The sequence below is a fragment of the Gigantopelta aegis genome, chromosome 14, assembly GCF_016097555.1.
Source record: "Gigantopelta aegis isolate Gae_Host chromosome 14, Gae_host_genome, whole genome shotgun sequence".
Taxonomy (NCBI): Eukaryota; Metazoa; Mollusca; class Gastropoda; order Neomphalida; family Peltospiridae; genus Gigantopelta; species Gigantopelta aegis.
This window is the reverse complement of record NC_054712.1, coordinates 8,554,900-8,581,359: the sequence shown is the minus strand read 5'-3', so window position 1 is coordinate 8,581,359 and position 26,460 is coordinate 8,554,900. Positions and strand designations below refer to the sequence as shown.

Here is a 26,460-nt window from a genome sequence, read left to right as displayed (position 1 = left end):
GTTTGCGAACAGTCTTTTGTTACGGCGTGACCATTACCTGGCGGGTTTGAGTGCGTCAAACGTTGCGAAGACGTTTTTTCGTACACGTTCGGTACTATACGGGAAAATTTACTTTTCGGTCCCGATTTTAATATTGTCCTAGACAAGGATTTGTCGCGACCAGTCCCGAACACTCGACCCTCAACCTCTGGTAAACGTCGGTCCACGTTTTCGGGGTTCAAGCCTCCTCCTGTAAAAAAGGCTGCTTTTTTACAGTCGGCTCAGATCCCTAGGGTTCCTGACACTAGGAGGCAACCAGGTAACAACCCGTCTTCCGCTAAGCGAGGACGCAAACGTCGTACTGCGTTCCGTTCTCAGTCCACCAAAGGCGTTGCGCCTACGGGTGGTAAGCGGTTGGGGTGAGGGTATGTGAACGATCGGCAGTTGCTTTCGGAGGTACCGTTAGCAACCATACCCGTGGGGGGCAGGCTCCGCCATTTCCTTCGAAATTGGTGCAAGCTGCCTGGTCTCGACCCCTGGGTTCTGTCGGTCGTTCGACACGGTTACAAAATACCCTTTTCTTCGAGCCCCCCTCTTACTTCCACTCCGAGAATGCCGCCGTTACCGTCCGCGGATCGGCGCGTTTTAGTGGAGAGTATGATTGCCGAGTTTCTCGACAAAGGGGCCATCCAGAGAGTCAGTCTGGACACTCCGGGATTTTATTCTCATCTTTTCTTCGCCCGGAAGAAAAATGGGGAATGGAGACCAATCCTAAATTTGAAGCCACTGAACGTCTACGTCGATGTTCCTTCCATGAAAATGGAAACGGTTCATTCGGTCCGGAACCTGCTTCAAATTGGGGAGTGGGCTGTGTCGATCGATCTGAAAGACGCATACCTCCATGTCCCGGTGCACAAGGCGTTTTGGAAGTTTCTGCGCTTCCTGTTCGACGGGAAAGCGTACGAGTTTCGTGTGCTCCCGTTCGGTTTGGCGACGAGTCCCCATGCTTTTACACGTGTGGTAAAAGCGGTGGTAGGTCATGTTCATTTGTTAGGGGTTCGAATGCATACCTATCTGGACGATTGGTTGATCCCAGCTTCGTCGCAACAGGAGTGTCAGACCAATGTCGGGTTGGTTTTGGACACGATCCTCCAATTGGGTTTTTATTCCCAATTGGGTGAAATCGGAGTTAACGCCGGCTCAGATTTTCACATATCTCGGAGTGGTCTTCGATCTTGTGGTAGCGTCTGTTCGTCCCACCGATGCGCGTATCCACAATTTCCAAACGTCGGCGCGACGTTTGATGGGGGAGCAAAGTACTACGGTACGATCTCTCCACGTGGTGTTGGGCCACCTCGAATCTCTGGCCTCATTGATCGTGCGGTTCAGACGATTCAAACGACCACTCCAGTGGCATTTGTCCCCACGGTGGGACGGTCACAATTGGGACACGATAGTGCCTCTGGGCCCATGGTTCACTCATCCGATACAGGAGTGCCTGTCGGACAAGTGCATGTCCCTATCGGTTCCGTTTGCACCCCCCTGCTCCGGATCTGATCCTGTTCACGGATGCGTCGGGCGGGTACGGGGTGCATCTGTTGGATCAACACATTTCAGGGGTATGGAATCTCTCCGAGAGGAAGCTTCATATCAACTGTTTGGAGATGGAGGCAGTGCATCGTGCCTGTCTTCATTTCCGGTGTGTTCTTCGACACCGTCGAATTCTGTTGAGATGCGACAATACGTCGGTAGTGGCATATCTCAATCGTTGGGGTGGAACCAAATCGGAGACTTTGGGTCGCAAAGCTCTTGCGATTTTGGAATTCTGCGACCAACTAGGGACCACTCTGTGGGCGAAACACATTCCTTCATCGGTGAATGTGTTAGCAGATGCCCTCAGTCGACATACCCCTGTTCAGACGGAGTGGATGTTGAACAAAGGGGTGGTCGCAGCGGTTCTTCGGGTGTGGGGCAGTCCACAGGTGGACATGTTTGCCACACGGTTGAACAACCAATTGCCGGTGTTCGTGTCCCCGGTACCGGACACATTGGCGTTGGAGTACGACGCGTTAAGTATGGATTGGACGGGACTGGATTTTTATGCCTTCCCTCCTCCTGTCTTACTCGGCAAGGTGTTGACCAAAGTGGTCCAGGAACCTTGTCACGTGACGTTGATAGCTCCTCTGTGGGTGGCGCAGCCCTGGTTTCCACAGCTCCTGTCACTGTTAGTGGCAGTCCCGTTCCGATTACCAGTGTTGTCCGATCTACTCAGCCAGCGACTGAGTCAGACGGTGTGGCATCCGAAGCCGGAGGTCTTCCGGTTTCACGCGTGGAGGTTATCAGGGCTTCCTTGCGACGCAGAGGTTTTTCGACAAGAATTGCGCATCTCGTCTCTTCAGCAAAGCGCAAATCTACCGAGTCGGTTTATCAGTGTCACTGGCGTATGTGGGTTCGTTGGGCGAACGCACGGGATTTCGATCCCTTATCGCCTACTGTCAACGATTTAGCGGAGTACTTTCTGGCGTTGGTCCAAGAAAGGAAACTTAAAGTCATGACAGTGAAAAGTCACAGAGCTGCGATTTTCACTACTCTTAAACAGTGTGGATGTCGTGACTTTTTCTACCAACTTGGTGTTGCATGATTTACTTAAATCATTACAATCCACGGTTGAACGACCTTCCATTATTCCGAAATGGAATGTCTTTCTGGTGTTGCATGCTCTTAAGGGTGCGCCTTATGAGCCGTTGAGGTTTGCTAGTCTTCGTGCCTTGACGTGGAAGACTCTGTTTCTGGTTTCACTGGCAGCTTGTCGTCGGATCAGTGAGATACATGCTTTTTTGCATGACTTGGTTGATTACAATTCGGACGGGTCTGTCACTTTACGTACCGACCCTATCTTTGTTGCTAAAAACCAGTCTCCAGGGGAAGAGTTTCCACCTACTGTCATTCACAGTTTAGTTCGTACTCTGTCATCTGATAACTCGGATAGACTTCTTTGCCCGGTGAGAGCATTGAAGTATTATTTGCAGCGTACGAAAAACCGGCGGCAGGGTAAAAAGAGATTGTTTATTTCTTATACCATTAGGCCGGGTGATGTCAAAAAAATGCTTTGTCTCGATGGATAGCAGCTACCATCAAGCTAGCATATGAGATGGCGGGTGATCATGTGTTACGGAATTTCTCTGTTAAACCACATGAGATCCGAGCCATTTCTGCTTCCCTGAATTTTCATGACTCTTTAAGTATTATAAAGGTCATGAATGCAGGGGTTTGGAAAGGACGGCACACTTTTGACCGTTTCTATTTCCGGGATATGGCGGTTGGTCCTGACGGTACGCGTAGGATCCAGACAGTCATTGCGGCTCAACACGTCGTGTCTGTGCGCAGGGCAACGGAAAGGGGTCGACCTCTTTTCCGTCCGACTGCCATCGTTTCACACTTCGGACATGTTTAACACTCCACTCTTTTCTGAGGGATGGGTTTTTTTGTAGTGTTGTCTACCGTTTCCTCTCCCTGGGGAGATGTTTTTCCTCCTTTTCATGGGGATGAGTTTTTCTTTTGGGAAGCCCCTTTTTATTCCCAAAAGTTTTTTGACTCCTTGTTACCGTATGTCGTGGTTCGTCCTATCTCCATGTCATTACTTCAAAGGAGCTTTTTGGGTACGGGTAAGTCCTCTATTTTCTTACCTCCTCCCATTAATGTTGAATTCACGTGCTCTAACGGTGTCATTGCACGTCCGTTATAGCATATTTGTTGTGCTAGCACAGTAAGTTGAATAAGACTATTAGAAAATTTGTTTCTAATTTTCATTATTATTCATACTTACCTAGTGCTAGCACAACAAACTATACCTCCCACCCACCCCTATGAGGCTTTCCCTCGGTGGGTGGACTTTGAACCGAGAATGAAGTTACAGGTAGCCCGTGCAAGGATAGCATTGCGCATATCCGGCAAGGGAGAGAATTCTGCAGTGTGTAGGTATGACTCAGGTTGAATAGCATATTTGTTGTGCTAGCACTAGGTAAGTATGAATAATAATGAAAATTAGAAACAAATTTTCTAATTATAGACAACTGAATGCCGCATCTGCAAACTGAATGCGGCATCTGCTGTCTTTGCCATTCGTAAAATAAAGGTGAGCTGAAGATCACTCTCTTGAAATGCTGTTAGGTGAGCAGTCATATTAAAGTTCAAATGAAATGTATTAAAAATTGAAAGGAGTGGAGTGGGAGTGATCACTGGCCTGTCCTGGCGAGGACTGATCTGGAGACGGAAACAAACAAAAAATGCCCATTATGTACAATTTTTGTCTTTGTTTTTCAGATCTCATTAATAAAGCAAAGCAGAGTGAACCTAAACTGACCGGTTTATCGACATATCCAAGTGATTCCAGTAGAAAAGCCTGCCGACATGGACCCCGACATGACCGTTCATCTGCCACAAACCAGAAGTCCAGACCATGGATAGACGAACATCACATGTCATCCTCGAGTGCATGCAAGCAGGGTGTTTTGTCTTCCAGTGATCAGAGACTAGGAAATACAGCAGAGACTCTGAAGGAACATCACGAATCCTCCAAGTATTCCTTCAGACGAACTCCGCTTCCAACAAGCAGCCAGTCCGTCCCTGGGTCTTTATCTTCAGTAACAGGATCTGAAGACTCAACAAAGAACACCTCAGTCCATTCAGTGTCACAAGCACACAGCAAATTGCCAGCGTCAAATCATAAAAATTTGCTGTCTGTTAATTTATCTAATAGAAATTGTATATCCACGTCAAATATAGTTAAAACAAGTAATAATAATGTATTGTCTTCTTTTTCTGACAGTGGTGTGAAAAATGTTAGTGATGACAGTGGTGGAGGCCCATCTGTCATTCAGACTTCAAAACTATCTTCTAGGTCATCTCCTGAAAACAGCACATTTACATCAAATACAGTTTCAACAGATCAAAGGGAAATATTAGAACATTCGGATAGTAGCAGAATTAATATTGGTGCTGGTACTACTTCAGCTCACAAACAGGATTCCAAATCATTTGCTAGGTTAAGCAAAGAAAACAGTATAAATACATCAAATAGCAATGCCTCGGGTGAAAAGAAAATATTAACATCAAGTAGTAGCTTGACAAGTGTCCCTATTGGCTTGACATTCATACAGACTTCCAAATCATCTGCCAGTCTTTCGAGTTCATCCGTTCAAGCATCATCAATAGTTTTGACAAGAACACAGAAACATGTTCCAGAACAGAAAACCAAATTACCTGACTTGACAGATATTTCAAAAGAGCCGGCTGAAAAGGGAGGGCCTTTGGAATTGCAGGCATCATCAGAATTGAAGAATATTTCATCTGTAAATATTGTCAAATCTGTAGAAAAATCTTCATCAACAGGAAGACAATTAGAATCTACTGATAAAGAAATTGATTCATCATTGCTAAAAATGCCAAAGGGTAAACTGCATGTCCAGCAAAAGGATACATTGAAAATGTGTAATGAAGATGTTGGAACAGTGAAGAAATCTGACACGGAAGATGCAGTTGGTGCTGTAAGTTCTGCAGAAGAGGAACAAGAGGGTGAACATCCTCGGAGTGAGAAACAAGAGGGTGAACGTCCTCAGAGTGATAATAATCAGAAAAGAAAAACTTCAGCTTCGTCATTATTGCAGTCTGGTTATGATGGTGCTGAGCAAGGAAGACTCATACTCAACTCATCCAGCTTGTCGGCTAGTGAACGCGTTACCACCAGTAGAGATGGTGGCAGTATTGGTACTCACAAACATTCTTTGTCACGGTTATTGAGAAGAAATATTGCATCAAGTCGTAAGGTGGATATTGTTTCGAAATCAGATTCTTCTGATTGCAAATTGCAATCAGATTTCATACCACTGTGTTTATCAACTGAGTCTAATATTGCTGTGGTGACAGATGTAAATAATCCAACAGATTCTTTCATCTCGTTGGATACGTCCTCAGGTTCCAGGATTCCATTGGTTACCGCAGTAGCTTGCTCCCCTTTGCATGGTCTTCCAGCAGATTCTTTTCCAGCAGATTCTTTTATTTCTGTGAATATGTCGTCAGATTCCAACATTCCATTGACTATAGCAATAGATTCCTCTACCTCTTGTAGTGGTTCAACTGACTCCATTGTGTCATTGAAGATGCCAGTAGATTCTAGTGTATTATCTATACAACCATCTGAGTCTGTGAAATCGGGGATAGGTTCTATTACCAATGGTAATGCATCAACTTATTTAGAGACAGTACAAAAAGAATCAATTGTTACATCAAATAAGAATTCCTCTGTCAATGAGGTCTTGAAGATCTCTAGTAACCAAAGGTTGGTTTCAGGAAAATCTTTTCCATTGGTACAAAAGATGGCCAAAAAGGCCAATTCTAATTCAGCATCTCCAGTACACAAGCCATCGCTTCCAAATCCATCGTCACCAGTACGCTTGCAAAAGGTCGCTACCCTTATGTCAGACTTGCAGAAGACGAGGTCAAAAATAGAACACCTGAAGGAAAACATTGGTGGAATACTGCAAAAGAAATTAAAGGAACTACCAAAAAAATCAGTGGTTCCATCTGTTAGTCACAGCAAACAAACAAGACATAATGCTATCAATAAAAGAAAACTGCTGAAACAGAAAAAGTTACTGAAACAGAAAAAACTACTGGGCAAAGTTTGGGTTAGACAGAAGAGTGTAGAGGACCCAGCAAACAGTTGTGCCAGCGTTGCGACAGCTGGTGTTGTTAAAAGTAAGTATAGACTTGTGAAAGGACACAAGTCAGCATCGAAGCACAGTTTGGTTCCAAGTAAAGCATTCCATTCCAGCAGTCCGTTTAAATGTGTCCAACACAGTTTGGTGCCTGTAGCTTCCAACAGTCAGCATGCAGCTAGGGTGATTGTTGGGAAGTACAAACTGTCAAAGTCGTTTGTATCCAGTCCCAGACTTTCAGTCAGCAATTGTGTTCACGATCCTCGAGCAATAAAGATCACCAGTTACCATGGCACACAGTTTAGTTCCAAACACCAATACAGCGTGGACAAGAATTTACAGTGGACGTTACGCAAAGCCTGGAGTAACAGCAGGAGCAGAGGTTAATAGATTTGTCACTTCACATTTTCCAAACTTAAGCTAATTTATTTTACATGTAACAGGTAACACAAATTAGCCAAACTTCAAAAATCTTTTCTTCTTTATCCGATTGTAATTTTAATCTGATGTATTTGGCAGACCATCGCTAACAAATTCACCAAACTTCAAAAATCTTTTCTTCTTTATCAGATTGTAATTTTAATCTTATGGATTTGGCAGACCATAGCTAACAAATTCACCAAACTTAAAAAAACACAAAAAAACTCATTTCTTTGTTTCTAAAATAATTACATTGATTTGTTTAGAGAATGTTTTAACACAAATGTCTTAACATTCTAAAGGGTTCTTTTACTGTTAATAATCCATTAAGTGCCCTGAGGGCGCGCTCTAAATTTTCACCAAACATGCTTCTTTATTTTGTGTATTTTCATAACTTTAAGATTTATATCTGTTAAAGACTTCCTTTCAAGTTACATGTACTGATCAAATTTAATTTTGACTTGTTTTGTTTGATATTCCTATTAGATGACATGACAGATTCTCTGATGGAAAAGTTTGATGAATCTTCCCATTCTTATTTTTCAGGTTTTAAGTATAGCGCTGGTCCCTCCTGGAACAAAGGTCACTGGTGGAGCCCCTCCCCCTACCCCCACACGTCACAGAGTACAGCTGACATTGCCCACAGACTCCACTTGATCACTGGTCACAATCGGCTTTCAGCAAGGTGACATTCATAGGAGATAATAATAACCGAGTTACCAGTTTATTATCACATAGATCTGTCCTGAGAGAAATAATAACTTTCTGGACATTTAATAAGTAATAAAATTTAAAAAAAAAAAAAATTATAAGGGATATTAATTTGTTAATAACTGGTCCTGTTTTTTTTGTTTTTTTAAACTGACATTTAGATCCAAGGCTTTAGAAAGCCTTACCGAAACAAATATTGTTGTCATTTCATTGCGATTTATTTTCTTGTATCCAATTAAGGTTCAAGCACACTTTCCTGGGTGCACACCTCAGCTATCTGGGCTGTCTGTCCAGGACAGTGGGTTAGTTGTTAGTGGTTAGTGAACGAGTCGTTAAAACTCTCTCTGGGTGGGAGCCGGTACCGGGCTGTGAACCCTGTACCTACCAGCCTTATGTCTGATGGCTGGTAATATCATGTACATACAGTTCAAGTCTGGAGTCTCTCCGTGTATTTATTACCCAGTTAATATTTAATTTTCTTTACAAAAGTTTTTATTTTTGATGGAAGTTGTAGATCTATAAACTATAAAATCATACATTTCTAATTAGTATTCTCAGTATTGTAATCATGTTTTCTTTTGTTAATTTTCACAAACAATTCTTCAAAATTAAAGTTATGTTATTGTTTGGGGTTTTTTTTTATGTTAATAAAGAATTGTATTAGAATAATATTTTATTTGAAATTTAATGTGAGAAATAGGAACATAATTTTGCATGTCATAATTAGATAATTGGTTGTCATAATTAGATAACTGGTTAGTAGTCAATGAGAATGCTATCTGAAGTGGGGATAGGGGCCACAAGCCAGATTTTTATCTTTATTAATTAGTAAGGCCTGTACGGTCCTGTAGTATTAGTAATTGCTGAATTGTTTATTAATAGTGTAGAGATATTCCATGTATGTGTATTTCAGGACTCTGGGATTAACAAAGACGTCATCTGGAAAGGACAGCGCCAGTCCTGCTAGACTGGTTTTCATTCGTGGCATTCTGTACAAGTCGAGTGGTAACAAGTTAATAAAGACCGGAAGCAAGTCTGTTGATCACAGGAAAACAACAAGGAACAAGGCAGCAACATCTGTGGTGGTGAAAAGTACGATGATGTATATTTTATATTTATAGGGTTCATGCAGGTCATGGAAATCTTTGGAAAGCCATGGAGTTTCCAAATGTCATTTTGTCAGTCAAAGAGAGTCGTGGAATTTTGAGTTGGGTCACGAAAATGAAAACTGGTTGATAATAATTTTTTCTTTATTTAAAATAACAACAACAGGGACAGTTCACATGAAAACATTGTAATGTTATGTTGATAATCACAGACCTTTTTTTCTTTTTCTTTCTTTTTGTAAATCCTTAAAAAATAATAATAGTCATGCAGAATGCCTTTAAAAAAGTATAGGAACCCTGAGTTAATAATTACACAGTTAAATGTTGTAAAGAGCAGCTAGGGGCGGGGTCTAGCGCAGTCAGTAGAGCAGTCACCTGAGGTACTTGGGTCATAGAATTGAACCCTCTCAGTGGATTCATTCACTAATTGTTTTTATCCAGTCCTAGCCAGCACCGCACATCTGGTATATCAAATGCCATGGGGTGTATTGTCCTGCATTTGGGGACGATGCATATAAAAGATCCCTTGCTGCTAATAGACTGTACATCAGAATAGTCAAATGTTTGACATTTTTTAGCCGATGATTAGTAAATCAATGTGCTCTAGTGGTGGTGTTAAAAAAATAATATCAGCTTCTTCTTTTTTTAAACTCTATAAAGGTTGTTATGCCCAAATATAACTTAATTTGGTGTGATATTTAATATTTTTAATAAATAGTACTTTTAGAATTCTCTCTGCAACTAATTTTTGTAAATAATTTTACTTTATTCACTACAGGAGTGAATGCTGGTGCCATGAGAACAATTTCTGTTCGAGGTGTGAAATTCCACATGGATCCTAGCGGACATAGTCTTCGGAGAGTTCGCTCAGCTCAAGGTAGGTAACTCTGAAGGGGAGTATAACTTTGGATGCAAGTAAATGGAAATTTCAGTTTTCACATAGTAGATCTTCAATAGATTAATTGAACTCTTTAAAATAAGAAAGCTCCATTTTTAAAAAATTATACCAGTTTATGGATGCAGTTTTGCATAGAACTGGTGCAAGGAGGTTTTTTGGGGGAAATGCAAATATCAGGTGATATTTATGAAGAGTTACTGTGAAAGCCTTTAGGGTAAACTATTTCTGAGAGAAGGTTTTTAAACTGTTTTGTCAGGTAGAGCATTACTATGTGAAGACAGCGTGCCTGTTGTCTACTTCCTGTATTTCCGTTGGCAGGATTTAACACTATCAGCAGAGCACTCGCCTGACATGCTTGGGTCACAGGATCAAACCTCCTAGGTGGACACATTGGGTTTTTCACCACTCCAACCAATGCTTCATAACTGGTATATAAACCGCTATGGCATGTGCTGTCCTGTCTATGGAGAAAGTGCATATAAAAGATTTTTTGCTGCTAGTAACAAAATATATATCGGGTTTCCTATGGTCAGAATTACCAAATGTTTGACATCCAGTAATCTTTGTCTTTTGGTAGTGTTGCTAAACAAACTTTTAACTTTTTAACTAATTTTTATGGTATGGTGTTGTCCGTCCGTCCGTCCGTACATACTTCTGTTAACTTTTTCTTGTTTTTAATTTGATAAAATGTGCAAAACATTCAGTACTGCATTTATACATAATGATTTGAATTGCTTTGTAGAACTCAGCTCAAGAACAGCGACTCATTTACAAAACGTTTTCCCAAAGATCTGTCGCGTTGACATCGGAGGTACGACTTACATACAGACCAGACCTGGTACACTCATCAAATCGTCGAGCATACGCACGAGGGCCATTACAAGGTATTTGATTTGATTTCTCGAGCAACATTTTGTTTAGAGGTCCACAATCATGGCACATTATTATTACACAGTATATATAAAGATATATAAAAATATTTTTTTAGAAAAAATCACATTAACATTCGATAGGCCTGTCTGTTTTTGTCTTCGGGCGATGTGTGGGATTTCGTTATGTACAGCCCAAACATGAAAAATGCTCTCTTTTTTTCAGTTGTTTTTTTCCTACATTTATTTTTTTAACATATAAATGCATCATGTTGAGGTGTATCTTTGTGCCAAATATGAACAATGTACACCTCGACATTAACATTCGGGCTTTGTTTTTGTCTCTGGGTGACGTTCGTGCTCCGGGCTGCAAATAGGGTGAACCGGGAGGATACAGGCTTGGAACAGACAAGTTCTTTAACAAAAGTTTTGGTGCTATTCCCATCAACTATCTTAGATAGTTATCGTAATCCCCAGGTGTGAAGTGGTCACTGCAAATCGTATCCAATCTTGACGGTCCTTTCCAATACACGTGTGTTCAGTTTAAGAACCGCTTCCATGCAAACAATGTCGGTTTGTCTTTCGGAAAAATATGCAAACTTCTTTTGCCTTTAACTGCAGCTTTTGTACATTCATACACCGAACAATGGTTCACCATGTTTCACATTTGAAAAATATCTTCAAAATAATATTCCACACATACAATTCAATTCAATATAATAACATTTTCGCTTTTTAAAAATACACGTGTTCCACTTCCATGTAAAAGGTCTGAAAGGCTATGAATCACGCTTTCTTGCTATGCCGGTTAGCGCGTCACGGGGTCACGTGACTGAACTCTTGGAGTTCAGAGGCTTTTTGGCAAGTGATGGGGGGAAAACACGACTTTTTATTGCGAGTATATTAAAAACGGGTAAATTTTTTTAAACTTATTTTATTGATACTTCATATATATTGTAAAAGGTATACGTAAATACCAAACAATAGTGAATTAAGTTTTTGATAAATGTAGACCTTTAATATCCACCAGGTCTTCTAGAATTTTTACAAAATCCACTAGCCATGGGATCAGTGATTTTAAAAATGTACTAGCCATGATTAAAAATTCACTAGCCTATTTTACTTAATAAAATTTTATTAAAAGTAATAATCAGATATGTTACCTAAAGATTGGGGGGTTTGGTTGGGGGCAGGATATTCATATTTACAAAATACACTTAAATGCAGGATTTGACAACTTTTTTTTTCACTAGCCGTCGGGCATGACAATAGTAGTTATTTACTAGCCCAACATTATATATCACTAGCTGTGGGAGTGGGGCTACCATAATCTAGAAGCCCTGGATTCACTATGCCAATTTCAGAGATAAACAGTTTTAAATGTTAAATAGTAGTTGCTTCTCAGTATTTAAACGTATTAGCACTGTGACTAATCAAAGTTTTGAAAATAATATGTTTGCTGTTCCATTTTTTTCGTGTAATAATCTGGTGTTGGGGTGGGGGAGGTGGCTTAACAGCAAACGTGTGGTTTTGGTAATAATCTGGTGTTGGGGTGGGGGAGGTGGCTTAACAGCAAACGTGTGGTTTTGGTAATAATCAGGTGTAGCCTAAAATACAGTTATTAAACAGAAGCAGCGCTAGCTCTGGGCGAGTTGAACATTTCGCCACTAAGTCAAATTACAGAAACCATAGTTATTTTTAAACAAAGTGAAATTTGTTGTTTAAAAAATAAGGCACCAAAGCTATGCTTAGTAAAATAGCATGGGCAGTCCTAGGTATTAGTAAATTATGTGTATGTATATATTTAATAGTGTTAAATGTGTTTCTAAATAGAAAGAGTGTACTTATATGTGATTGAGTCAGAACATTATATTGTTAAAAAGAGCTTTACAATCCTTAAGAAAAAGTAGCTGATGAAATGTTCCAGTTTTTTTGACAATCCTGTTTTAAAATCCAGATAAGTGGGGTTAATTATTACTGGAACACTTAATATATATATTTTATTATTATTATTATTTTATTTATTTCAGTCGTATTAAAACTAGGAGTATTTTATCAGCAACAGCTAAGTTCCGTAAAGACAACACAAAGGCTGCGAAGAACCTGTGTAAATTCTACAACAGATTCGGCAAGTGTCGCCGTGGAAATGACTGTCCGTATGTCCACAACCCAGACAGAATAGCCATCTGCACGAGGTTTGTTAAGTGGCTGTTTTTTAATATACAGTAACAGATAACTATAATTCCAGTGACTTTATTACATTAGTTCATGATTTGTAGTTACTAACTGTATAATAGTTATGTTATTAAGTGTTATCTAGGTCACTAGTATTCAAATTACTGGTATGTTTTGAGTAAATGCTTTGTTTTTGGTTGATTGGTTTAAACTCCAATTTTCTACAAATTGCATGCATTTTGAGTCGTATTCGTTAAAATGTTAACTGTAATATAATTATGAACTAATATATAATATATTGTTTAAATCTATTTTACTGTGTCCCAATAATTAGTGAAATATGTTATTCCTACTTTGATTTTTACCTAAGTGCTGCAAAGCATATCCAAAAAGAAGGAAACTATATACCAGGGGTGTGGAAAAGTCCTTTTTTTCCAGGTCTGGAACCGATTCTCGATCTCCGAGTCCGAATTTTTTTTTTTTTAGATGTGTGTTTGCTTTTTGTCTTTCTTGTTGGTCCAAAGCACCTGTCCGTTTCTATTATTTGAACATATTCCTATCCGGACCGGCCTGTCCGGAGATCAGTATCTTGTGCATGATTTAAAATAATAATAAATAAATAAATAGTGGTCAGTATGACTGGTGTTTCAGAAATCTGTGATTTTTAAGTCTGCCATAAGTTGGACCTACATTAGTATCAATCCACTGCCACTGGGCTAGACTTTTGTCAAAGCCGCTGCATGAACTGGTCACGAGATTAAACAGACGTCAACAACAACACCATTCTTGGTGAGAAAGCTATCGAGGTATTACACTCCAATTAAAACAAAGGACCCAGAGTTTGCAACTGGTTGCAATCAACACTTGTCAACGCCTGTGTACGGAGCTCTGTCGGGTCGACTGTCCGAGTCCGAGGCAAGAGGCTTTTGTGAAATACAAACTGCTTGAAATAGCATGAATATATATTATACTGAAATAATCTACAAATGTATTTATTGTTGACTGTTCAATGTAGTGTATCCAATTATTATAAAGGACTTTAAACAATTTTGTTACAAGTTGAAGCTACACCAGCTACATGTATCTCTAGAGCCAGTAGAGGTCAAATGTCATCATATCAGCGAAAACATTACGAATCGATTTGTCTTAATGTGTTCTAGCTCAAGCTGTCAAATGCTTTAACGGTGTCATCTTTTATTAATTTTCAAAAAGAGTATTGAATACTCATATTTTTTATACATATATGGGAGTTAAAATTCATAACTTTTATTCCTTTTTTTTTATATTATTTATTCCATTATGTAAAATATATACAGTTTGGTTGGGGTTTTTCGCTGATCAAATATTTTTTTCTTTGATGTTTTGATGTTTATCATTTCGCTTTCATGATTCAAGATAAAAATATACAAACGCCACTTTTATTTTTTAATTTTTTTTAAACACTATTTGGCAAATGATTTTTATTTTTTCTCCCTCTAACCCCCCACCCCCATCCCTTGGTAGTGATAACATCATGTGGGACCGATTGACAATTTTATTTCCCCCCACCCCTGCTATATACATGATGTTATTCTAATGTTTTCAGTATGTACACTATACAGCACATGGGGAATTGCATCACTATTCAAGAGAGTTAACTGGTCATTTTTTTTCTTTAGTCATAAAGCAGTTTTACAGGGACATTCCTGAGTTTGCTGCATATTAAATAAATTTTCTTGTTTAGAATATCAGTGTCTGTATATTCAATGTGTTTCTGGTTGTCTTAATATTTGCAAAAAGCCCAAACTGGATTTTGTCTTCAAATAATTTCGTACATATGAAAAAAATATATATTAGGGAATAAAATTAAATTTATCCTAGTACAAATATTAGAACGACCAGAAACATGTTTAATATACAGTCACTAATATTTGATTTAGAAACCTATATTTGATATGTAATTACAATCGTTAAAAAGTCTCAGTTAGTCGATAACATCTTAAAAATTGCAGCAAACTCAGGAATGTCCCTTTAATGCAAGATTTGCATTAGTTTTCAAGAAATTGAAATTTACTGGAAATGAAAACATCTCATAATATTTTGACTACATCTTGGCAAACAAAAAATATTGTTTGGATAAAATTTTACTTTATTATATATGTTTAATCTTTAATTTAATTAAGTTTTGTTTTTAAAAGGTTTCTGTTATTACTAAACTAAGATTACTTTTGTAGATTTTTATTATCACAGTATCTGTTGTTACTGAACTAAGATGACTTGTAGATTTCTATCATCATGGTATCTATCGTAACTGAACTATGATCACTGATGTATCTATTGTTACTGAACTAAGATCACTGTTGTAGGTTTCTGTCAGGTTCCTATTGTCATGATGTCTGTAGTTAATAAACTAAGATCACTGTCGTAGGTTCCTGTCGTCATGATGTCTGTAGTTAATAAACTAAGATCACTGTCGTAGGTTCCTTTCGTCATGACGTCTGTAGTTAATAAACTAAGATCACTGTCGTAGGTTCCTTTCGTCATGACGTCTGTAGTTAATAAACTAAGATCACTGTCGTAGGTTCCTATCGTCACGACATCTGTAGTTAATAAACTAAGATCAGTCGTAGGTTCCTATCGTCACAATATCTGTAGTTAATAAACTAAGATCACTGTTGCAGGTTTCTGTCGTCATGACGTCTGTAGTTAATAAACTAAGGTCACTGTGCAGGTTTCTGTCATCATGATATTTGTAGTTAATAAACTAAGATCACTGTCGTAGGTTCCTATCGTCATGACGTTTGTAGTTAATAAACTAAGATCCCTGTTGTAGGTTTCTGTCGTCACAACGTCTGTGGTTAATAAACTAACATCCCTGTTGTAGGTTTCTGTCGTCACAACGTCTGTGGTTAATAAACTAAGATCATTGTTGCAGGTTTCTGCGAGGAACATGTAAGATTCAGGGCTGTCTCTTCTCACACAAGGCCACCAAGGAGAAGGTTCCCGTCTGTTCATACTTCCTGCGCGGCGTGTGCAGCCGTGACAAGTGTCCGTATCTCCACGTCAAGGTCAACAAGGATGCTGCAGTGTGCCCTGACTTCATCAACGGGTTCTGCCCACAGGGAGAAAAGGCTTGTTACATTGTTTTCTCTGTGCAGTTTATACGTTAACCCTTACATAGCATGACGGCACGCCATCAAGTTAAATATGTTGTGGACATGATGGTTCAGTCCATGATGTCATTACCACAGAAACATGAAACAGTTAAAAACCAGTTCCTATGGACAACATTTGACTATTCCTCTCATTATTGGTTGTGTGGTTAATTCCTTTTCCTCTCGGCAGATCCAATACGATTTCTTTTCCGTCCCACCCAGTGCTCCACAACTGATATCACATACCAAAAGACTATATTTGTGGGAAAGAGCATGTAAAGAGTTCTTGCTGCTCTCTTGTAGGAGTAGCCTTTGTGATGGCAACACATTTCCTCTTATTTTGTAGACCAAGTATTAAAATAATCACTAGAGATCAGGCGCAGATGCAGGATTTCTGAGGTGGGTGGGTCCAAATGTGATAACTGATCTCTCCTTTTACACAGAACAGTTAATGTAATTATGTTTCCCCTTAAAGGTTATGATCAGTTTTCAAAGGGGGTGGTTCTCGACCGACCCCCCTGGATTCACTACTGGAGATCACACAGTTGTAAATTAAATTGTGCTGAGGTGTCATTAAAGGAGACCGGACACCAAATCATATATACATGTAATGAATTGTTTGCCGTCATAAACCACAAAACACAACTACCGCGCTCGCCTTATTGACTAAGTTAAGCGTGCCAGCCTCATCGATGAGAGGAAAACTGAAGAAAGTACCAAGCAGCATGGTAGAACTTAGTGATTCGAGTGACGAAGAATTGTGTCCAGCTTGTGCTAATGGCATCAAACCGTATCAGTTTGAACCACTTATCAGAGACTTTGTCCCTAATCCTTAGACGAAAATTTGGATGAATCAACTGCCGATGAAGACGAGGAAGCCACACAGTCATAGACTAGCATACAAGCATTTTTTTAAACATAATTTTTTATGACATTTTTAATGTAAACTGAAGCAAATGGACCTAATTAGAAGAAAAGCACACAAAATGTAATAATATTTCATCATAAGTCTTGTTCAGCATAGATGTAAATATGACATGTCAGTGGATATTCCAGAGGCCGATTTCGCAAATTTTCTTTATCACATTAATTTTTGCCATTGTAACCAAAATCTGATGTAGAGTTTATACCCAGTCCGTCAGTGCCCCCCCCCCAAGTTGTTCCTAAGGGCCTGTAAAAACTAAATATATTCAAAGGAGTATATTGGGTGGTTATAGGTTTGAAATGTTTTTTTCATTGAACATTTTATTTCATGCACTTTTATAAATTTTAAACAGCAATTATGTTACTATAATCTATCGAAAAAAATATATATTAATTTCTGAGATTTTTTAGTACATACATATAAGTTTACCCTCCGCACCCTCTGGCAGAAACTCAGGGTAGGTATTAAAATAATTATTTGGTGTAGAGTATTTTTAATATGACATACAGAAAGCATTGAAAAGTATAATTTTATTATGCTTTAATAATCGACACTAGCTTTAAAATTATTTAACCATCATTCCTTCTGGCCAGAGTACATATGTTGTTCCTGCCAAAGTGTTAGCATTTTAATTTTAATGATAATATACTGACGATAAACATTGTTAACTAACGTAATAATTCACGTTTTGAAGGTATTTTATTATGAGGTTAACAAACCAACTAGATCAAGAGATGTTAGTATGGAGTCGTTATGGGCTGTCGGTGAAAATTAATTTGGTAATTATAGGTAAATAAATGTGAAGTTTAAATATTCGTATGTGAACAAATTGCAATACCTTTATTTAATGTATATCTTAAGTACATACTTGTTTTAATTTTCACATTGTAAATGTACCATAACCTGCTGTATTTAGTTGGTGTAAAGCCCATTCGACGACAATAATGCGTCCATGTTTTAAAACAACTTTCGGGGGTTTTTTGGAAATCGAAACCATGATGTTGGCCGTTTCCTGGGATGCATTGCTGTTACTGCTGCAGTTAAACACTGTGCAGTTAACCATCATATAATTACGTCGACAGTATATAATAACACTAATTATCTTGTAAATTAAATATCCGATAAACCTGGAGACAAAAAAAAAAAGACGACTAAAAGGCACAACCAAAGAATCAACACGTGTACCGGTATTGCTTGGTAACTCTCACCGATGACGTATTGCCTCGCTTTCGTTCAGATCTATGCATAATCCCACCCACTTCTGTTTTTACCCCAAACCTAAGACGGGCAGCTGACCGGTGCCTCGCAGCGAGCCAGGCGTTAGGGTAATGCGGTCTTTGACGCTAACTTAATCCATTACACACTACATGTCTTTTGGTGTCCGGTCTCCTTTAAACATATGGGTTTTTTCCTTTATTCATTTAGTTATTAAATATGTTTGTTTGTATTCAAATCATCTTTATCATTTATCATAACGCCCATGTTTTTATTTTAGTGCAAGAAACAGCACACCCGAGTGTGTCCGGTGTTTTCCCGGACTGGAGCCTGTCCCCAGGGGACGAAGTGTAAGATGACCCACCAGCCTCGCAGAATACACAAGTCCAAGAAAACTAGAATCAGGTACATTACTACAGTTCTTATATTGGGTATTTCTGGTTTTTTATTTGTTCAATTTTGTTTTCTTCTTTTGCACTCTGTTACCTGCAATGTGGAATTTATGTCACATACAGACATGAGGTGTTATTCATGAAAAAGCATAAGGTTAGAGTTGTAGGTAAATGTAAAGCTGTGGCTGACCACCTATTCAGAAAAGACTTTAACCATGACTTATGTGTAAAGTTGGCTGTATGCCACTTAGGGTGACTTGGGCCAGACTTAAAGTTACATCCAACTTTCTGCACAAGTTGCTGCAGGTTTACACTTTTTGTCTCACCTTTTCAACAGCGGCGGCAATGTTATCAACCTTAGCATTTAGCTGAGAATAAAGTTTGATGTATAGCTCCATTTCTCACAAACTACATGTCATGCATCAATGAAGGAAGGAACTCAAACACATTTTATCTACAGTTATATGGCGTCATACATATGGTTAAGGACCACACAGATCTTGAGAGACGAAACCCGCTGTTGCATCTTCATGAGCTTCGATTAGCAGCAAGGGATCTTTTATATACACCATCCCATAGACAGGATAACATATACCACGGCCTTTGATATACCAGTCGTCGTGCACTGGCTGGATCGAGAAATAGCCCAATGGGCCCACCGACGGGGATCAATCCCAGACCAACCGCACATCAAGCGAGCGCTTTACCACTGGGCTACGTCCCGCCCTGCATCAATGAAACTTGGTTTATAATTTACATCTGTACAATTTCATCTCGATGTATGTTTTTAAAAATAAAATGTTTTTATTTTTCATTATTATTATTTTTAACATTAATTGCGATGAGCATTCATCAATATAATTATAAACTCTTTTGGCTATTCTGGGCAAAAATCATGTGCTATTTTTTAACCCCAGCGGTCATTCATAACAGGGAAAATATTTTTCATATTTTCTCAGTGAGAAATATTCTGCATTGGTGTAACGTACAATACTATTGGACGATCTGATGCTTACAAACCAATGACCTTGTCAGTACTAAATATGACATCGTCACAATTTGCCAAACACAAAATGACGTCATATAGTTTAAAAGAGTTTGCGTTTATGGCTGCCTGTGTTAAAATTATAAGAAAATTACACTTTAATGCAATTAATTCATTATAGATTTTGTTAGCAGAATGAAGAGAACTTTTGTTTATGAAAATTACCTATGAATATGATTAAAATACAAAGTTATAGCAATACGACAGTGGTTAATAGTGGTTTATGTTGTTTCTATACATGTATGTGCATGTGTCGAAAATAAAGGCTTTGAGAGAAAAAAAAGTAGTTGGGATAATAAATAGAATAACAAACAACCAATTATTATCGCTAAAGCTTGTGACATATGACAATTATTTCACACGGGACATATATTTTATAATAACTGATAACTCGTTTATTATCCTCTATATATCATATAAATAACATAAGCAAAGATAAAACACTACAATGTGTTTTCTCCCTGAACTAAACCAGATGTAACTGCATCATATGCATTGCCTCTTGTTTCTTATTCATAACGTTCTCCAAGCAGTGACCCTGACCCTGACCCTAGCTCTGCCCCTGCTGTCATTCCGCGTAAGCACTCTGCACGCGATGCAGGCGTTGATGACGATGATGATGGAGCTGCTGAAGTCGCGCCTGTGAAACGTCAAAATCTGCCCTCCTTCATTTCACTGGAGAGTTACAACGTCGATGAACTCCTGTCTCCATCTGTAGTCAAGACCAACGCTAAACACAAAGGTTTGTTCAAACTCAGACACAAGTTACAGTGATGCTCAGCTGAAGGCTTTTCGGCTGTAATGCATATTCAAGGATATTTAAAGCACAATATTGCTTAGTATGAAGAAGTGTAATCATGGTATATATATATATATGTAAAAATGTGAAGGCTATCATGTGTAACGGATGCAGCAGTTTTACTCCATCCTACTGAATTCATCCTCTGTTGAGCAGGTAGTGTGTAATACTTAACGCATAACATCAGGCCCTGTGCTTATAAACCTTAAATTCTAGACTTTAATAAAGTCCAGACTTTAACATCATAGTAACGCCATTCAAATAGCATTACGTTAAAGTCTGGACTTTATTAAGTCTAGACTAAATTTTATAAGCACGGGCCCAGGTCTTAGTCTTAGAAGGAGGGTTCTTTCGTGGTAATTTAGTGTGAGATTCTTCCCACTGTTTGTCCGAGATGCTTGGGTCATAGTATATAAACCCCTCAGAGGTAGATCTATTGGTAGTTTCTGTCTGTAATCTGTTTCAACAATTTCCTTCCCAGGTCCAGCTCTTCGTATCAAGCCGCAGCTTTAACTTCTAACAGTAAGTATATGTACAGGTATATTGATGGTAAATTTTAGCCATTTGTGTCTGATATATACATACCCTAATTGGGAGTTTACATATTACTAGGTTACAATTTTACAGTTGGTTTTCAGTTTTACAAGAAAATTATACAAATAATTTTTCTCATAATAAAAGTATAGTAGCATTAGCGTCAGTTTAAAGTGCTCCTACTGGCAGTAGCTAGAGGGAATTTCCTTATTAGCTCAGTTGGTAGAGTGCTGGACTCTCATTCAGAGGGTCCGTGGTTCAAATCCTCTCTGTGGAGGTTGATTTATCTGTTAAATCTCAAAATATTTTTGGAAAGTAAACACCTGTTTAAGTTACCTCTTTTTTTTCTCTCTCTCTTTTTTTTTTATTTAACTGCATAGGATAAGGATAAAATAGCTTTTTGTCTGGTCTAATTTTACTGATGTTTTAAATTTGAAAACAGGCTGCCATACTATGCTTGGAAATGTTTTGAGTAACCATTTTTTATCATTTATTCAGTTAGGTTTGCAGGTGATAACTTTTTGTGTTAATATTTTTGACTCACTATAGTAATTATTCTATTTTAATGTTTAATATATAGCATGTTTCTTTTCATGTGTGTGTCCTATATTGTAAACATTAATGATGTAGTAAAAAGGACAGCTGAAAGTTTCTAAATACATTTTGTGTTCATATCAAAGTCTTGTTGGTTCACAGATATATTTTAGTCCACTACCGATCCAGCGAGAGAGGGCTAATGGTTTTTCCTCCCTGTCTGTCTGTCTGTATTACTTTTACACAGTGCATCAAGATACTGAGTTGTTTTGTGTATAGCTTTAGCATTACACTCAGAATGCTTGTTTTAACGATTGATCAAATTGTTGTGAAGCTACAAGTTTTAATATGAAATAAATGCACATTTAGGATCAAACACACAAAAGCATGAACACGCTTGCACACACACACAAACACACACACATACACACACTCGGGAATATTATTATTTAGGAGGGAAATATATAACTATTCTCCAGATTAGTGATTTGAAAGAATTCAAAATCTTTTTACTGGCAAGGTTTACTATTGTTGGGCCATAATAAAATATATCCCACATTTTCATCCCCACACCCTTTAAACATAATTTTGTGTAATATTTTCAATGTCCTGAAAATAAAAAATAAAATTTCACCCACCGACTTCCATTTTGAAAAAAAAATTGATAAAAATCTATACTCTCTCATCATCCTACAAAAATTTTTTTTGTAAATAATTTCAGTTTGGTTTGATATAAGAAGAAAAGTAAAAGTGTTTTGGAAACAGCACAAACATTTTTTTTTTTTCAATTTAGAAAACAATCGCCTCAGAAATAACTTATAGACAATTCCACAGCATGAAAAAAAGGCGTTCCCCATGGGACGGACTATAGCATTTAATTTTATAACGGCTGTTGTTAAAAAAATTTAACAAAATTCTTCCCATTTATTTTCAGAGCTGACTGATTATAGTGTAATCTGGTGCTATTTGTTCACCACTGGTGAGTGTTTTATTGTGGTGTCTGCTGACTTCTTTCTTTGAAGATAGATTCATTAAAGGCTGTCATTGTCAAATATCATAATACATTTTGCCTTTGATGTTTCAGTAATATTCTAGATGTGTGTTGGTGATTGTCAACAGTTATCAACATTTTTACAAGTATACAATTTTTTATTTTTTTTATTTCCCTACCCCTACCCCCTTATTGTAAGTGTGTGCATTATGAAAGTGCTATTATATTTGCTTCTTTTTTTTAAAGCAGACACTGGCAATAATCCCCTACCTGTGCCAGTATACAGTTTATATGTTTTTGAACATGTTGATAATTGCTTACTGTCCCTATGATTCTTAATTATGAGGTAGGGGGGCATAGAGTCGCTTGTGGTTGTTCAGTCAAACATTTTACCAAAACAATGTCTTCATGATTTCTCGGAAAAATATATTGTAACATTTTCATTGCTCATCTTGTGAGATTTGATTGATCAATGAATACAACAGAGAAATAATTTATATTTACTTGCTCATGTGAAATATATTGACAATTTGTGATTTATTTATTAAAATAAATTGAAAAGTTTATAATTTTGTCATTAAAATACATTTATATTTTTATTTTATTTTTTCTTTGTGACGCCTTAATACAATATATATATATATATATATATATATATATATATATATATATATATATATATATATATATATAATTCTGTTTGTGATTGTATGAGAAGATTTATTACAACCGAAATAAATGGATGTGTTGTGTCTTGTGATGTTAATTGATGTCATTTGATTTGTGAATGTGAAATATGTCATTGGCTGCTCAGCCTAAACATCAACTGACAAAAGAAGAAAACGGATTCGGATTTTTGTTTTTGTTAGAAAACCGTTGAAGAAAGTTACAAAAATGTCAAAAACAAAAGAGAATGGTAATACACTGTGCTAGAAAAAACCCACATAATTTATTATATACATGTACATGAGTGTAATATATTTTGTATACAACTTGTATTGTAAAAATTAATATTGCACGTTATTATTACCGGTAGCATTCATATTAAATATTTATTGTATTTAAAATTGATTCTGTATTTATATTTTTAGTTCCCAGACATTGATAATAGAATTGATTACACCAACTAATTTTATTGATAAAAAAAAAATAGAATTAAAAGTTGTTTGTTAAAATGTGATAGATTAGTCATCTTTTTTTGTGTGTATATTTCAAACACTGAAATTGATTGAAGGAGTACAGTTTGTAACAGTGCAATATATTGAAAGAATCCTATGGTTTGTTGCATATGCATTGGAAGTGGAGGGGTGGGGGCAGAGGATAATGTATTAACCCTATCCCCATTTAGAAGACAAATTAATACATAGGTCCCCCTCCTAAGATGCTGTCATATTTCAATGCCTATGTGTTCTATCTGTTTTCTTTTTTGTGTTGATCACATCTGTTGGGGGTCATTCAGTGACTCTCCATGTATGGCTGAAGGAAAAAATATATATATATATTTGTTTGAAAAGAAATAAACAAATTGCAAATTAAATTGGTTTTGTTTAGTTTTTTTGTTGTTGATTTGGTTGTTGTTTATGCAGAAACACGAACATCCAATTGGTTACATGTAAAATCAGAATGTGTTGTACATTGCAAAAACTATTTTTTTAAATGTGTTCAAATGTAGAGTCGTGAAGGTGTAAGGGCTGATATATGATTTTCTGTAGTTATTTTTCTAGGGAGTGGGTTTAATATTTAAAACTGGCACCTACAGTATTCTCAACCTGACGTTTCCACCTTGTACTTGAGCTAGGAAGCCAAGATTGTGATACTGTACTGTTATTACGATGATTTACACTAGCTGCAGTACTTTGTTAATGTATAGAAAATGGTAGCCCTATGCCATTGATGGGTTAAGATATGCTAACTTGTCATGGCTGTACCTATCCCCCCCCCCTTTTCTCTCTCTCTCTCTCTCTCTCTCTCTCTCTCTCTCTCTCTCTCTCTCTCTCTCTGTGTGTGTGCCAGGTATTCGCGTCCTGCTAACGGATCCAGCCCACAGTGAGTTTGAATGGTTTAATGGCAGTGTGTAAGACCACTACACGGACTTCTTTCAAACCATTAACCTGCTGTTCTGGACCTGAAGCCCAGATAAGAGGTCACTGAAGAGGCGGGGGCTATGTCCCCCTCCACACTTTTATTGTGCTTAAAAGGCCGTATTGGAACACCTAAAATTCTAAATTTTCTTTGAGACATGGCGAAACCACAAGCAGATTCGGCCCTCTCAGCCTTTCAAATTTTCATCCAGAAAGGCCATCGTATAGACAGCCCCCACGCACATACACACACACAACCAACCTTTCAAATACACTCCGCGGGCCCAAGAAGATAGCTGAGATGAGTGCCTAGGACAACATGCTTAAACCATAAATGAAAATGAGAACGAAACTAAGTTAAGTGAAAGACCGAAGGGTGGTGGTAGATGGGGACTGAGTTCAAAATCTGTATCTGGCATCAATTCAGAAAACCAAGGTAGTTTTACACGTAAAAGTAAATCTACGACAAAACCACAGTTATTACTTGCAGTTCGATATCACAGGAAGGAAGGAAACGCTTAATTTAACGACGCTCTAAACATTGTATTTACGGTTGTATAGTTAAGGACCACAGATATTGAAGGAGGAAACCCGCTGTCGCCACTTCAAGGGTTACTCTTTTTCGATTAGCAGCAAGGGATCTTTTATATGCACCATCCCATAGACAGGATGGTACATAACATGGCCTTTGATGTACCAGTCATGGTACACTGGCTGGAGCGAGACGATATCATAGGCGCCGGGTGCTGGATGGAGGTGGGCAGCCCTTCGATTATACATTTCATTTACACCCACACCCACACATACATACACACGCACGCGCGCGCACACACACACACACACCGTATATACATACACAGAGAAAGATAGTGTGTGTCTCTCTCTCTCTCTCTCTCTCTCTCTCTCTCTCTCTCTCTCTCTCTCTCTCTCTCTCTCTCTCTCTCTCTCTCTCTCTCACTACAATATTAATATAAACGCACATACATACATACACACACACACCAGTTAAAAGGCGAATTAATATATAGGTGAAAGCCACCTGTCGCTGCCATCTTTCGACATCTATAGATGTTTGTATAGGAGGTACAAATGCTTTGCTGAGGTGGAGGTGGAGGGCATAATATTTGTCTTTTAATGTTTGAATGGATTCAAGCATCTGGAAAACTAAATTACAATATTTTGGATACTATTTTTCAGCGGGGTTGGAGTCCGGTACTGGGGTACGAACCAGGCACCCATCATAAGTCGGTGGAAGGAAACTCTATCTTAGGTAGATACCAGCTATGAACTATACTAGTATATCTCGCACGCATACAGGTGTCTGAAACAGGCGTGGCCACGGAGGGGTGGGGACAACGGCGCCTCTAACACTGAAGCTAAGATGTTATAGGTCTAGGTCTAATATGCATTGCCCCATCCCTCCCCGCTCCTCCGCCCCCACTCCCAGGTTGGAAAAAGTTTCCATCTCATAATCTTAAACTAATTCTGACCCGAAACCTGGAATCATGTTAAATTCACAGCCTGCAAAATATAGTTTATTGGTAGAATGCTCATTCGGAGCACAATAATTTTGTTTTTGTTTAACGACACTACTAGAGCACATTGATTTATTAATCATCGGCTATTGGATGTCAAAACATTTGGTAATTCTGACATAGTCTTAGAGAGGAAACCTGCTACATTTTTTTTCATTAGTAATTAGCTAGGGATTCTTTTATATGCACCATCCCACAGACAGGATAGTGCATACCACAACCTTTGTTACGCCAGCTGTGGAGCACTGGCTGGAACGAGAACTAGTCCAATGGGGCCACCGACGGGGATCGATCCTAAACTGACCGCGCATCAAGCGATCGTTTTACAAAGTGTGCTACGTTCCGCCTCTAGGTAGATATCCATGCACTATATTATTTCATTTTAATGAATACGCATATAG

General features: G+C 38.1%; 1 protein-coding gene across 2 annotated transcripts in view; it reads left to right on the top strand.

The window, feature by feature from the left end:
- LOC121388279 (uncharacterized threonine-rich GPI-anchored glycoprotein PJ4664.02-like) overlaps positions 1-22,822 on the top strand; it is a 28,095-nt gene extending 5,273 nt beyond the window's left edge. Inside the window, exons 2-12 of one of the 2 annotated variants that reach the window (XM_041519560.1) lie at positions 4,303-7,077; positions 7,662-7,800; positions 8,740-8,918; positions 9,711-9,809; positions 10,573-10,714; positions 12,730-12,894; positions 15,789-15,984; positions 18,429-18,553; positions 20,119-20,327; positions 20,866-20,906; positions 22,387-22,822. In XM_041519560.1, coding sequence (XP_041375494.1) covers positions 4,303-7,077; positions 7,662-7,800; positions 8,740-8,918; positions 9,711-9,809; positions 10,573-10,714; positions 12,730-12,894; positions 15,789-15,984; positions 18,429-18,553; positions 20,119-20,327; positions 20,866-20,897 — 4,061 coding nt within the window. In that variant the 3' untranslated portion in view covers positions 20,898-20,906; positions 22,387-22,822. Of the gene's footprint in view, positions 1-4,302; positions 7,078-7,661; positions 7,801-8,739; positions 8,919-9,710; positions 9,810-10,572; positions 10,715-12,729; positions 12,895-15,788; positions 15,985-18,428; positions 18,554-20,115; positions 20,328-20,865; positions 20,907-22,386 lie in introns of both variants that reach the window. The other variant, XM_041519559.1, reaches the window with a different exon arrangement.
- The last annotated feature ends 3,638 nt before the right edge of the window (positions 22,823-26,460 follow it).